The sequence below is a fragment of the Mustela erminea genome, chromosome 17 (assembly GCF_009829155.1).
Source record: "Mustela erminea isolate mMusErm1 chromosome 17, mMusErm1.Pri, whole genome shotgun sequence".
Classification (NCBI taxonomy): Eukaryota; Metazoa; Chordata; class Mammalia; order Carnivora; family Mustelidae; genus Mustela; species Mustela erminea.
Window position 1 is genome coordinate 1,314,563 of NC_045630.1, and position 14,214 is coordinate 1,328,776.

Sequence of the window (14,214 nt, forward strand, 5' to 3'; positions counted from 1 at the left end):
TTTATGAATGTTTTAACCATTTTCATGGTGGAAGAATTTTATATTTATGCAGTTGTACAATTTTATTTTTTTCTGCAAGAAAAAGTGTAATGTATGAAATAAACCAAAGTCACTTGTTTGAAAATAAATCTTTATTTTGGACTTTATAAAAAGCAATGCAGTACCCCCTAGACTGGTGTTAAATGTTGTCTGCAAAATCCATGTTCTAACATGTACAATAATTGCCAGGAGTACAGTGCTCTTCTTGATCTTGTATGCGGTCAGGTTCAAACAACGGACAATAAAAGAATGAACACACTCCGCACGTGTGTGACTCACTCTTGTCCTACTGCTCCGGCTGTGACTTCTTTGCTTTTCTCTACTCCGAGTTGTCCAGGATCTTGAAGAAGTACTGGACCTGCGTCACAAGACAGATAAAGGAGTTCGTTAGTTCACTGGAAATTCAGCCTTTCTCGCTGGAGAGGCCAGGAGCTGAGCCCAGAGCACACCCCTTCCCAAAGAGACAACTAGGTTCATCCGAGGCAGGGGGCTCCATGAGGTTTTGGTTCAAAGGTGAAGTTTAAAAGGATTCTGTGGTGCGGACTGTGCTTACTTTAGAAGACGCGCAGCTTTGGCCCCTGCTAGTGCTTCACTGGGGCGTCTGCGGTTCAGTTAACACACGAGGGTAGGTCTGAGGTTACGGTCCGTTAAGGTTCATACCTTGCCTTTGGTTCGCGGTTCGTACTTGGCCATGCTGCAACCTCAGCCTTCGTGGTGACACAGACTGAGCTTTCTGAGGAGCACCGTCGTGTGAGTGAGTGTAGGGTCGGGATCCCAGAACCCACGTGGGAAAGGGCCACGCTGGAGTGCCACGTCCCGGTGCTGGGAGCGAGGCCTGTCACAAAGGCTGCGTGGCCAGAGCCTGAGCAGAGCCTCCCAGTCCTCGCCGCCCCCAAGAGATGCCTCTGGGGTGATCACGCCTCCCCCTCACCCAGCTGCCGAGCCACAGCGCCCGAGGCCCGCACCCCGTGTGGGGCGGCAGAGCGGACCCAGGGCAGCGGCTCTTCCTGCTCCCGCCGAGCTGCTCGCCTGCTTTATTCTGGAAAAGCATCACCAGAGACCTGGCTGTCTCCAGACCAGCAAACCGTGCGACGGCAGGTCAGCACCGGAAGAGCTGGGATCCCCTTTAACAACAACAGAACCAGCACGGGGGACTGTGGAAGCGGCGCCACAGCTTCGCCGCAGCGGTCTGGGGAGCCCGTGTTCGCGGGGAGACCCCGCGGCCGCTCCGGCAAAGTCGGCGCCGCACCCATGCGTCTAGAAATAGGAGGTGTCGCTCCTGCAAGAGAAGACGTTTCTCTTGCTCCAACAACTCATTTTCTAGGGTGTCTGTCCGGCTGAAAGGTGGGGGCTTTATAGAACAAGAAGAGAGATGGCTTTAGGTCTGGGAACACACGCTGGGGCTGGGGAGGTAGTTTGCCGTTTTTAGGCTAAGGTCACGACCTCAGTCACACTCAATCCGGTGCCCTCACGTGTCCTGTCAGCCCCCGTGCGCGTGGTCATGCGTGGGCGAGCACGCAGTCACCTCAAGATTCCGCCCAAATCTTGCCTCCTCCAAGCCAGTCCCCACCCGCGAACCGTACGGTGACATCCCCACCGGGTGACTGGGCTGGGGGTTGTATTCCCTGACTCGGTAGGTGTTGCTGACTGCCTGCTGGGGACAGACCCGCGGGTGACGAGAACGCTCAGACCTGTCCTCTCTCCGCAGCGCGCCTTCTCGTACGACATACACTGTGTGTTCGGGTCGCGAGCTCTGTGCACTCGTGGGTTCTGCCTCTTCTCACCTCACCAGTTTAGTCCATCCCTTATTAGATGACACACTTTTGGGGTGTAGGGACGGTGCCTCCCACTCCCTCTCATCCTACAGAGAGGTTTTCACACAAGTTCAAGTACTCAATTCCTCAACTGAATATAAAGGAATGCGATTCTCAAAGGCAGTGTCTTTCAAAGGTAGGCCCAGTCCCACTTGGAACCAAAGGCATCAGAATGATTACTGAGCCGAGGAAAAAGGATTTTCTTTTTTCCTTTTCAATCCATCACATTCCGGGACGGCAAGTTTCGGCCTGGTGCTACCCTGTCACCCAGGGTAATCTGCCTTTCAGGGACAGGGATATAGGCCTTGGGCCCAGAACCTGTGGCAAGCATTGCTACCTAGCTAGAATTTAATAACCTTTGTCTTTACTGTATTTATTTGATTATCCTCAATTAAGGACAAGTAATACTAGTTTTGCATTTATGGGAGTGAAACAAATTTACTCAAGTGTAACAGTGAATGGGTTTTAAGCAAAATAGTACTCAGGTGGTACTCAGATACGGTAAAACTCACGGAAGGGAAACACAGCCAGCAAGATTCTAGGAACATTTTGCCAAAAGTATAGCATTAACAGAAGCCAAGTTTTCCCGGTTCTGTACCTGTTTGGGCAAAATCTAATCTGAACTCTATTCTAGAACAACAGCATATGCCCTGGCGGCTCCCTTATTCCCAGAGGGCGCAGCTCCAGCTCCAAATTAAAAACATCATCAGTAATCAGGGACGAAAATCCAGTTATCACAATCTTTCAAAGGCCAATGACCACTCCGCTCCCGGCTCCCTAAAGGGTTCACACCACTTCCCCGTCACTGTGCGTCTGGCCCTCGGAGGACCTGCTGAGCTAACTCGGAACCTCAGGGCTGAGGACCTCAGGACTACGGGGGGAGGGGCGCGGGGTGGGGGGACCCTCCAAGGACATTCAAGAGCAATTGTGACGAGCGAAGTGCTCTGGGTTTCAGAGTCAACAGGGACGACGCGCGGCTCCCTCGTCTCCTCCGTGCGGGAGCTCACAGTGACGGGCGCTGTCGCCGGTCCCCAAGGGCCAGCGGACAGGAAGGAGGGAGCTGCCGGTGCCCGCGCTCACCCGTGTGGCAGGAGGAGTCAGACCAAGGCGGCCGTCCGGGTCCGTCTGGAGTGTGCTGACCTCCCAGACACTGCCGGCCTCGGTCCGCTCTGTGTGACAAGTGTCGTGGGGCGGTGCTGGCTTGCCTGACGACAGTCCTGCTGCTGGATGTCGCACGGCACATCCCACGCGCTAGGACAGGCCACGCTGCGGTAACCTGCGACACGGCACCTGCGGCTGACTCCACAGAGCCTTTGGGACCCGGGTCTTCGCACGTCGGGCCCCGGCCGCAGGGTGAGGAGCGCCGCCTTCCCAAGCAGAGGCCTCGTCACTCTGGCCGGGACAGGGCCACTGCGGGCTGAGCGGGTCCCGCGTACTCACCGGCCCGGGTCTGACAGTTCCTGGCCGGTCCTTCACCCTACATGCTCCGGGAATCAAATACTTGATCCCCGCAAAAGGCGGCCCTTCCACACCATACACTTCTAGGGACTTGCAGTCATTAAACTGGGAGGCCTTGGAGCCGCGTGGGGCCGTCCCCGGGAACGGGAGGAGGAGCCGGGCCTTGCGTAAGGGGCAGCGGTTCCACAACGGCCAGGGTGGCAGGGTCGGGTGACCCTGCCTGGAGCAAGGGCACTGATAAGGCTGACGGGCACGCCGGGTTCTACCACAGGGAACGCGACCTGAGAAGCCCACGCCTGCAGGAGGCTTCCTCTAGAGCCGCCCCTTCTCTCCTGCCATTCGCAGTTTGCCCGGAGCTGCTTCTGCGCCCAGCGCGGACCGAGCTGTGCGGACCCCAGGCAGGGGCCCAGCAGGACGCGGTCCCTGCTCTGTAACACTGTCTTCCCGTTCCTGAGTGTCTTAAGCGGCCGGCCCTGTTCTCTTCTTGGTACTCGATTTCCTTCCCCTCCGTCTGCGACCGTCCCTGTCACTAACGCACCAAGCGCACCCGTCCAGGAGGGACGCGTGAGCCCCGGTCCTCGGAAATCTCGAATCCCGGGACGGGGGACACGCGCGCACCCCCGTCTAGCTGCTCCCGTGTGCTAAGGTGCAAGTGGAAACAGTAAACCGCCAGGAGGACACAAGCCATCGACACCCAAACGGGTTAACAATGAGGACGAGCCGCGGTTCATGCCCACGAAGAGACAGCGACTCCAGCCGCCTGCAGGATGGCGGTGCGGACACGTCCGGTGACATCAGCCTGAGGCTCCGTTCTCCCCCTCCCCCTCCAAGTTAGGAACAGACGCGCACACGCGCTCAGTCCTTCACAGCGCGGTCTGATGCGTGCACAAGCCTCGCCTCTCGCCACAGCGCCGTGAATCTCCCCCCCACCCACGCATGATCGGGATCCTGAGGGCCAGGGGCTGCCACTCCCGCGGGCAGGGAGCCGGAGCACGTGCCGAGTCCGCAGGACCAGAATCTGAGTCTTTACCTACGATGCCGCGAAGCCTCTTGGCTCTCCATCTCCTCCGGAGCAGACTCTGCAATTGCCCATGACCGTGCATCTCCATGACAGAAAACTCTCTAGCAATGGAATTCAAATAAATATAAATCTTCTAAAATTGCTTCCAGGGGACCATTTTTGCCCTGAATAGTGCGTAGCAAAAGTGGGTCTCGAGGCTAGTGATTCTAGTCCTGTCCCGCACTGCTTCCACGGAACTTCTAGAACATGGAGCTAGTCTGAAATCCCTTTGCACAGTTACTTCCTCCAGCTTTCTATCCGAGTCTGCTATAGAGGCCCAGGCTCTTCACGGACAACTGAGTCAGGTGCTTTGGGGGAAAGTGCAGCCACGTGTTCTCCAGTGGTTCTTAAGGTTGGCTGGCATCCAAAATACCTGTGGAGTTATTTTTTTCCTTTTACGTAGGAGTGCAGATATGTTTGAACATTTACAGAATTCATCTCCCCCACGGCCATGGAGTCCAGGCACCAAATCAGAACATTTGCACCATGGCCACCGTGAGGCAGGTTTTCAGATAAAATCCAGTCAATCTGAATTTGACTGATGTATATGCTGATTTTCAAATAGACCAGCCAGATCAACAGAAAACTCTCTACTCACTTCAGCCCCTTCTCTCCAGAGATGGGTTTGCAGGTGTGCGACCTGGGCCACTGCACAGGGCCACGTGCTGGAAGGGTCATGCCTGGTTTCATGTTCTTTCCACTGTCTCCCTCTTGAGATTCTTAATAGATTTTTGTTGTTGTTAACTTTTTTTTTTTTTTAGATTTTATTTATTAGAGAGAGAGTGAGAGAGAGATGGCACAAGTGAGGTGAGGGGCAGAGGGAGAAGCAGGCTCCCCGCTGAGCAGGGAGCCCAACGCAAGCTCAATCCCAGGACTTTGGGATCATGACCTGAGCCGAAGGCAGACATTTAACAAACTGAGCCACCCAGGTGCCCCTCTTAATAGTTTTTGAACAAGGGGCCCTGCATTCCGTTCTGAGCCCGTTCTGTTTCTAGCCATGGGCTGCTATGCTAGGGCCACTCCTGCAGGGTGTTCCTACTGGCTGAGAAGAAACTGGCAGAAAGGGCTGCTTTGAAAACAATCAATGGACAGACCTCTGGTGAGAGCGGGCGGGTCGGGCAGGTGCCGGGGAGGCCATGGAAGATGGGATCTGGAAGGCTCGCCGAAGTCCTGGGGCAGGGGTGAGGAGGAGCAGAGGCCACGCAGAGGCCACGCAGAGGCCACACACAGGAGACTCGACCCTGCCTGCACTGCGGCTGGGCTTCTCCTCCCTTTCCAGTTTTTCTCTCCAAGTCACCACCTATTTTCTGCTCCCCAAACAGAGCCCGGGGAAGTGGGCCCCTGTGGGGAAGGAGGCGGTAGCTGAAGGCTGGGTTCAGAGGGAAGATCCAGCCTTCCGAGAAAGGCGGCTACCCCTGCCTCCTAGGGCAGCCACGGAGCCCAGGAAGGCCTTGGGCTCAGACGCAGCCGTGACACGAACTAAGTCACCAGAGTCCCTCCTCACGCAGCGTTACCTTCTTTCTCCACAGGGGCAGAGGCCACGTGTGAAATGTTTTAAGACAAAATAAAAATTTTCCACTAACATGGCTGTATATTTCAGGAATTCTGTAAACCTAGTGTGCTCAGAGCTCTCTTTAAAGCCCATGTGATTTTCTTACTGCCTGTTGGCCACTAAGGAGAGCAAGTCTTTCTTTAAAGCTGGAGTGTAATTCTTCCTTAACCCATCACAGAGTAGCACTGACCTTTCTCTTTACTGGAAATATATACCTTTATTTTTCTTTTCTAATATAACTGAAGACACAAGAGTCCTTTCTAGAAGTTCATTCTAAAATTGGGCTTCATGACTCATTATCTGGCCTCTTCTGCTTTGAAGGTGGTTTTGGTTGTAGCTAGTCACTCCTCAACCCCTCAAAAACTCTAAAAATATGAACAGACGTTTGTCACTTCTTTTCCCTTTTTCTCCCTACTTCCAATGATTAAAAAAGTACATTCTGAGAGCTACCATGAAGGAGTATGAGCTACGGATAGCTGTTCAATATTTACATTGTAAATTTCCCTTTTTCCCCCCAAAAATGGAGTCCTTGTGACATGTGCTTTAACAGTTTATCGTGCGTAATCCTTACAACTGACTTTACAGACTAGAAACTAATCTTTTCTGGTTGGATGAGCCGCAGTGTCAGCATTTAGAGCTAACTCTTTGCGTGAGGGCACATAGCTCTGTCTAGTGCCCAGGGGTCTGCCTGGGCTGGGTAAGGCTCCCACAAGGGGGTGGAGTCTGCTTGTTAGAGTCTGAACCCTGACCTGGCCATTTCTAGGCTGGATGACCTTGAGGAAGTCACATCACAACTGTTTCTCAGATTCCATATCCATAACCTAATAATACTTATTACACAGGGTTGTTGTGAAAATACAAATCAAAACCACAGTGAGAACCCACTTCACACCAGTCAGAATGGCTAAAATTAACAAGTCAGGAAATAGAAGTTGGCGAGGATGTAGAGAAAGGGGAACCCTCCTACACTGTTGGTGGGAATGCAAACTGGTGCAACCACTCTGGAAAACAGCATGGAGGTTCCTCAAAAAGTTGAAAATAGAGCTACCCTATGGCCCAGCAATCACACTACTGGGTATTTACCCTAAAGATAACAAATGTAGTGATCCGAAGGGGCACGTGCACCCCAATGTTTATAGCAGCAATGTCCACAATAACCAAACTATGGTAACAGTCTAGTTGTCCATCAACAGATGAATGGATAAAGAAGATGTAGAGTACACATACAAGGGAATACTACGCAGCCATCAAAAGAAATGAAATCTTGCCATTTGCAACGACATGCATGGAACTAGAGGGTATCATGCTGAGCAAAATAAGTCAATCAGAGAAAGATAATTATTATATGATCTCCCTGAGATGAGGAGTTTGAGAGACAGAACAGAGGGCTGTGGGGGGCAGGGAGGGAAAAAAATGAAACAAGATGGAACCGTAAGAGGACAACCATAACAAGAGACAAACCATAAGAGACTCTTAATCTCAGGAAACAAACTGAGGGTTGCTGGGGGTGGGGGGTAGGGAGAGGGTGTCTGGGTGATGGACATTGGGGAGGGCATGTGCTGTGGTGAGTGCTGTGAAGTGTGTAAGCCTGACGATTCATAGACCTGTACCCCTGGGGCTAATAATACATTATACGTTAATTTTTAAAAAATAAGGAAAGCCTCAGAGCGCTAGCACACAGTAAGAACTCCATAGCAAATATCATTCCTGTTTCTCCAATGCTGGCAAGGCTGTGGCCTATCCTGCCGTGTGGCAAGGAAGCCGTGGGTTTCTGAGCAACGCACCATTCCGTGAGAGCCAAACTGCTCAGACCACTCCTGCCCACCAGAGGAGAACCTACATAATTAATCAGGTCATGAATGACTAAAGCAGATGGAAGACCTTTGCAAATAAGGACAGTAAAGACACATGAGAACCAAATGCAACATGTTATCCTTAACTGGATCCAGACCAGAAACATTTTTTTCTCTTGCTGCAAAAGACACTGATGGGTGAAACTGGTGAGATTTTCAGGTCTGTACATAGACAGTAGCAATGTCTTAATTTCCTGGGTCTCGCCATCATTCTGCGGTGATGGAATGCAGATCACTGTTCTAGATTTGTAGGAGACGGACACCGATGTGTTGAGAAATAGAAGGGATTTCTGTCCGTCACTTATGGGCAAACATAGTATCATGATACGAGGAGGCCCACAGGTGGGGTGTCTGCGTGGCTCAGTGGGTTAAGCCTCTGCCTTCGGCTCAGGTCATGATCTCAGGGTCCTGGGGTCGAGTCCTGCATCGGGTTCCCCACTCAGTGGGGAGTCTGCTTCCCCTCCTCTCTCTCTGCCTGCCTCTCTGCCTACTTGTGATCTCTCTGTCAAATAAATAAAATTTAAAAAAAAAAAGAGTCCCACAGGTGCACAAGGTGAGAGGGAGAAGAGGGGACCATCGGTACCTTGGGGCACAGGAAAAGCTAAGCTTTGGGGAATGCCGGTGAAGAGTGAGAGTAGCTGAATCTGGACTTGGAAAGAACCGAACTTGATTCTAGCTACCATGTCCTAGTGCCCTAGACAAGTATGTTGAACTCCGTGAGCCTGTTTCCTGGTAGAAAAGTGGGGAGAAGAAAACCTACATCATTAGGATGAACGCGTACGGAAGGACGAGCTGCACACACGCACGCGTCGTCAGCTTTCACGGGGCGGCCCGGGCTGGGCTTGCGGGAAGCGGGGGAGCAGCTCAGAGCTGGGCCACCTCCACCAGAGCACCAGGCAAGCGGGGGAGAGCTCTCAGCTGAACTTGACACATCACACTCAAAATTCATGTTTGCTGACTCCCCACAGAAGAGGCTTTTGACAGAGAAGAGATCCCATTCTCAATTTTTGTTTAAAAAAAAAAAAAAAGCCTTCAAATAAGGAAAGAAAACGTAAACATGACGATGCCTTCTTGAGATGAGTGATGTTCGTCTGCCCACGTCAGAAGCACCCTTTGGAGCTTCAGAAATAACTACACACTTGGACCCTATGTTAGGAGAGTCGCCTCGTCTGGTCTTGGGAAGACCCTCAACGTTCATTTTCACGCGGCTCCCGGGCACTTCTCGGGTTCAGTAGGGTTGCAAACCGCCGCCTTAGACAGAGTTAGTGAAAGTAGGTGCCCTAGAAACCAGGGCTGGGACCAAGCCCATCTGAGGCTGTCCTAAGTGACCTGAAGGAGAGGCTGAAACTTCCCAGTAACCTGGGCTTTCGCTGGTGTAGGCGGTATACTGCAGGCCCCCACATGGACGGGGCGGGCCGAGGAGATGGGCAATGGGCCTCACATCGCGAAATGGGGAACGTGGGCAAAATGCAGGCCGTCAACTTCACCAGGGCAGCTTGCGTGTTCACAAGAAAGAAGTCAAGCAGGCTCACCGAATGAGTTCTAGAAACAATATCGTCAGGTATGTTCTCTCAGATCCCTACGGACTTGGGCCTACGGGACAGTCATTGTCTGGGCTGCCGTCACTGTGGACAGACCTCACGCGGGATACTGGAAATGAAACCAAGGAATTACGGAACCTTTTCAGAAACACCACGGGGTATTTGCTTCTCGGGAAGTTCTTGCTGCTGCTATACTTCATACATATTTCCGTTAGAAAAGCTCCAAGATGAAAATCGCGGACTTAGAAACTAGCAACTAAAATTACTTAGAAGATAGGACATTGCTTTGATAAAGACATGTAAGAAAAGTAAAGCTGCTCTCAGATCAGACCAAAGCTGAGAGAATGTATAATCAGAATCTGTTAGATAATGAGGGAACAGTAGGAGTGGACTTTTTCACTTAAATCTGGAAAGAAACTGAAAGAGCAAATGTTGAGCTAATTTAAGTTTAAGGAAAAGAATGACTTCGTTATAGCCAAAGACTTGAAGGTTCAAATGTTTAGAGTTATATTTTCATAATCTCTTTGAAGGGCAAGCTGGAGATGTTGAAGAAATATTCTTAAACCTTGATAGCAGTGTTACAAGAGGCAACTGCCCTATTTTTCTATAAACATTTTTGACCGTTACTAGCAAAAATTTATCCTGAGTAAGTACATTTGCGTGAAATTTTAAGCTTCTTAGTACGTAAAGAGTGTGTTGCACAGTGCCCGGAGAATGGGAGCTGGGACAGCGGCCGAGTGTGCGCAGCCAGTGCTCCTGCGGGGTGACGGGGCAGAAGGGGACGAGATGCGCTGCCCGCAACTCTAGAAGACGGGAGGCTCCATCCGCCACCACTGTCTCACGGCTTCCGTGAGTACCAGCCATTCCCCAGTCCCAACCTCGGTGGGCTCCTGTTCCCCACAGTGTGACCTCCCATCTCAGGGCCGGCTGGGCTTTCATAGAGCCCAACGATACACTCACTAAATGCAAGATTCTGCCAAGATTCTGGTCATTCTTGGTTTCCACCACTCAAGAGCAGAGAAAGAGCTTCACCACTTTCACACCCGTAAGTCCTGCAGGGCAAGGCGTGTCCCTCTTCCTTCTTCCTACACTCCTACGTCGTTCACAGAGACAGCAGGACACTTGCTCTGTGGGGACACCGGTGGTTTCAGTTTCTCTGCTTTTTCATACCCTTCCCACCCACTCTTTATCCAAGCCGGCCACAGAGTGACCAAGTGGCTTCCCGCACAGGCTCCACCATGGCCCTCTGCCATCAGGCTGACGGAACACCCCAAATGCTGACATTCAGGAACAGAACGGAAGGGCCCCACGCCTCGGCCAGCCAGGACCACGACCTCTTGAAATTCAGAGAGGATTTCAGGAGGTAAGAAGTGATTTGGTAAGAAGTGAGTGGCCAGATTCCTCTTAAAAAGGGAAAGTGAACAGAGCTTCCAGAAAGAGGCAAGTATGACAGAGCCACGCTTCAGACAAAGGCTCTTCCTATCAAAACTGAATCCTAACTTATTTAAACAAGAGTACCGCTGGCCCTTAAATCCTACAAGTCATTTGAGTTTTTGGAATAACACAAAACAGTGAGTTATCTAAAGCCTTATTAGTTTAAAGATTTCATTTAGAATAGTTTGGCTTTAATTTACAGCCTTCTGTCGAGGGGTGTACCTCGGCCTCGGGCCCATCTAAAGTCTAGATCATTTCACTCACGTTTCATGTTCTCGTAAACGACTCAGAACAGAACAGTAAAGTCAAAGCCTCAACCAGAACTCAACCCGTTAAAATACTGGTTCCTGATTGTTGGCCTGCCCCCCTGGCGCTATTTTCAAGATTCACGTAGACAGACCCAAGAGTTATGGATTTTGTCTTTGGAAATCTTACAGGAGAGAAAGACGGTGTTGTTTCAAGATAATATTCATAACGACAGAAAAGACAGCAACGCTAAAAAGAATGTGGGAGAGACGGATACTCCTCCTTTCTTTCCCCTTCATGAGGAGAATTTTGATTCATTGGGGAAGCAAAGTGCAGAGCCTTTATTACCCGTGGGGGGAGGGGAGGCCTGTGACTCGTTCCAGACCAATGTGGTGTAAGCGAAGTGGCTGGGTAGGGCTCCTGGAAAGCTCACTAAAAGCAGGCACACTCAGCCCGCGGTGTCTTTTGCCCTTTGCCCTGGGGTTGCCTCTGTCCGGAAGAGGGCTAGGGCAGAGCAGCCACTTTGGAGCTAAGAGGCCGTCACTGGGAAGGGCCAAGATGACTGTCAGGCTGAAGTCCTGAGCTGCGGAACCAAAGCCTGTCACTAAATCTGCCAGCCCCTTGACCTTGCACTGTCTAGCCTATGTCTAGCCTCTAGAACTCTGGGAAACTGATTTCTGGGGGCTACAAGCCAAGTGGTCGACGGCGTTGTTCACAGCAGCCTGAATGCGCCAAGACAGCTGCCTTCGTAGCTTCCTTTTCAGCAGGAAGAGTCACTGTGTTACACCGGAGACCTTGCTCCTTGTTCACCAGTAAGAAAACTTCTAATCTGTGCTACTTTTGGCATTTCTGTTCCTAGCAGCCAAATTCTTCGCAGACACAAGTCACAGGAATAAGCAGGACGGCGACGCAGCAGCAACAGCGCTATTCCAAATGCTTCGCACTCACCACCGCCTTTAACCCTCCTGCTTCCCCCCGACCTGGGCCTGCCACCTGCAGGGCACAGTCGGGCAGCCGGAGCGCGGGTCCCACAGCTGGCGACGGAGCGGAATCGGGGCACGAGCTGGGACTCTAACCTGGACCGCACACGCCGTGCTTCCTCGGCCTGGCCGAGTGCGGAAGTCACGGAGGAGCTCAGCGGAGGTCTGGGGTCCCTCACGCTGAACACGCGCTTCCCGCGTGTCCACTAAAGATTCCTGAAACACACACACAAGCTGTTCAAAATGAGTGAAGTCGGGGGGTGCCTGGGGGGCTCAGTCAGTTAAGCATCTGCCTTCGGCTCGGATCATGATCCACGGGTCCTGGGATGCGGCCCTGCCCTCCCCTCAGCAGGGAGCCTGCTTCTCCCCCTCCCCCAACTCATGCGCGCGCGCGCTCTCTCTCTCTCTCAAATAAATAAATCTTTAAAAAAAAAATGAAAAAGAGCGAAGTCCGATCCAATAATTGCAGAAAGAAAGCCCTCCCCCCACGAGGATTCCGAACCACCTGTCCTGTTCCGGCCACACTGCTTACACTTCCTCAGCCACAGCATTTCGGCGGACGTCCCCCTCCGTCTGCAAGCGCAGGGAGACCAGTGTTCGCGGACTCACAATCCTTACCCGTTGCGATGAACTCACCACCAAGGGAGCTAATTAGTGGCGGTGACCATGGTGTTTTCTTCAGTGCAGGTACTTAACCCCCCCGGGACCAACGACTCCCCTAACATGGATGGAAATGTTGATGGAAATGATCTACCTTCACTGGGACACACTTGGGCTAGTTTGGAAAACAAAACGAAACAAAACAAATCATTCTGAAGCTGTCTGCAGTTTCTTGGAGGCCCCTGCAAGCATGCCATGAGCTTTTCAACCAGAGCTGCGCTGTGAATCCATCACACATAACACAAAAGTACACTTGAGGGAAATTTCAAAATCCAGACTATTATAGTCAGGTCGACTGAAAATTAACTGAATAGTTCAGAAAATCAGAATCAGAAATTAAGAACTTGAAAGACCGGAGAACATTCTGTGCAATCCCCTCAATGACGTTACTTCCTCTTTGTCGTGTGCCGTTTCTTAAACATGAAGAACAGCAGAAGATGCTGCTGTTCAACACCTGTGTTGCAGGACTCCAGCTTAGACAGGAAAACCAGATACACGTGTGACAAACCCAGACAGAAGCGGGACCCCACTGTCCATCCCCTCCGACCCCGCTGTATCCTGCCGCTGGTGTTTTCTTAACATTGCTCTGGACTCAGAAAACAAAACACAACCTTTCACAACCTGAAACCGGCCAACGATTCCAAGTGCTAGCATAAGCGCTCAGTCCCTTCGGATTCTAAACTCTCACTACTCAAATTTCAAACCATCCACTGAGCGCTTCCTCCTCTGTCCTGTCTCTCCAGACATTCAATTCCTTCTGCCCACAGTGCTCTCCAAGGACCCTCTGCCTCATGGTCCTCATGGACCCACTACCCCCACTTTTGTACCTTGTGGCCTTAGAATCTTTAAGCCACTAACCAGCCAACAGAAAAACTCTCACGGAACTTAAGAAACTGGTAGGTGGTCACACTAAGCATTTAATCAGGGTCTGATGACTTCTACACCAAAGGCAGAAAGAGAAAACTCTCTCTCGGGACCCTCGTCCTTTGAAAGCTTTAAAAGATCTTATGTACAAAAGGGAAAATGCTTTGCTGTATCGAGCTGTTTCTTTCAGTCTTGTAGATGACATCGGTGACGTCGGCACTGAAGGAGAGCTCTCCGGACTCTGGCGCTGTTAATCCATGTGAGGACGCCAGTTCCGCGGAGTAAAGAGCAACATTTAATATCCGGAGATACTGGAGTCACATTTAACATAAAGCGCAAATATTGCCTTGAAGTGGGTTTGGGATAAAAATGTCAATTATATGCAAAAATTCAATACCACCTTCTTGAATCATTCATCTTGGCATCATGGAAAAATTTTCAGCCTTCTCCAACAAGAGTGTCAGATCTTGGGAACAGTAATTCATAAACGGCCTGATTGCACAATGAGTCAGAGTGACTAAAATACTCTGGATGTTTCACTTATTTATATTGCTGGGTCAAAACTCCACTTTACTGAATGACTTGCACTGGTGACATCTTTGAGTTATGTTTACCGCTTGGCATTCTGGATGCCCACATGTCGTTGACACACACAACACACTGGGGAGACAGGATCTGTGGGTACCAAACAGGCACCCCAAGTCTTCAAAACC

The 14,214-nt window shown here is 51.2% G+C and overlaps 1 protein-coding gene across 4 annotated transcripts in view; it reads right to left on the bottom strand.

Annotated features, from left to right (window-relative positions):
* Window positions 1–116: 116 nt before the first annotated feature.
* The window catches only part of NME7 (NME/NM23 family member 7), a 265,751-nt gene continuing 251,653 nt past the window's right edge, over window positions 117–14,214 (bottom strand). For all 4 annotated transcript variants that reach the window (XM_032318639.1, XM_032318637.1, XM_032318638.1 and 1 more), the window contains one exon: window positions 117–397. Coding sequence is in view for 1 of the 4 variants with exons in the window: in XM_032318638.1 (XP_032174529.1) it covers window positions 359–397 (39 nt within the window). In the remaining 3 variants the exon portion in view is untranslated. The remainder of the gene's footprint in view (window positions 398–14,214) is intronic.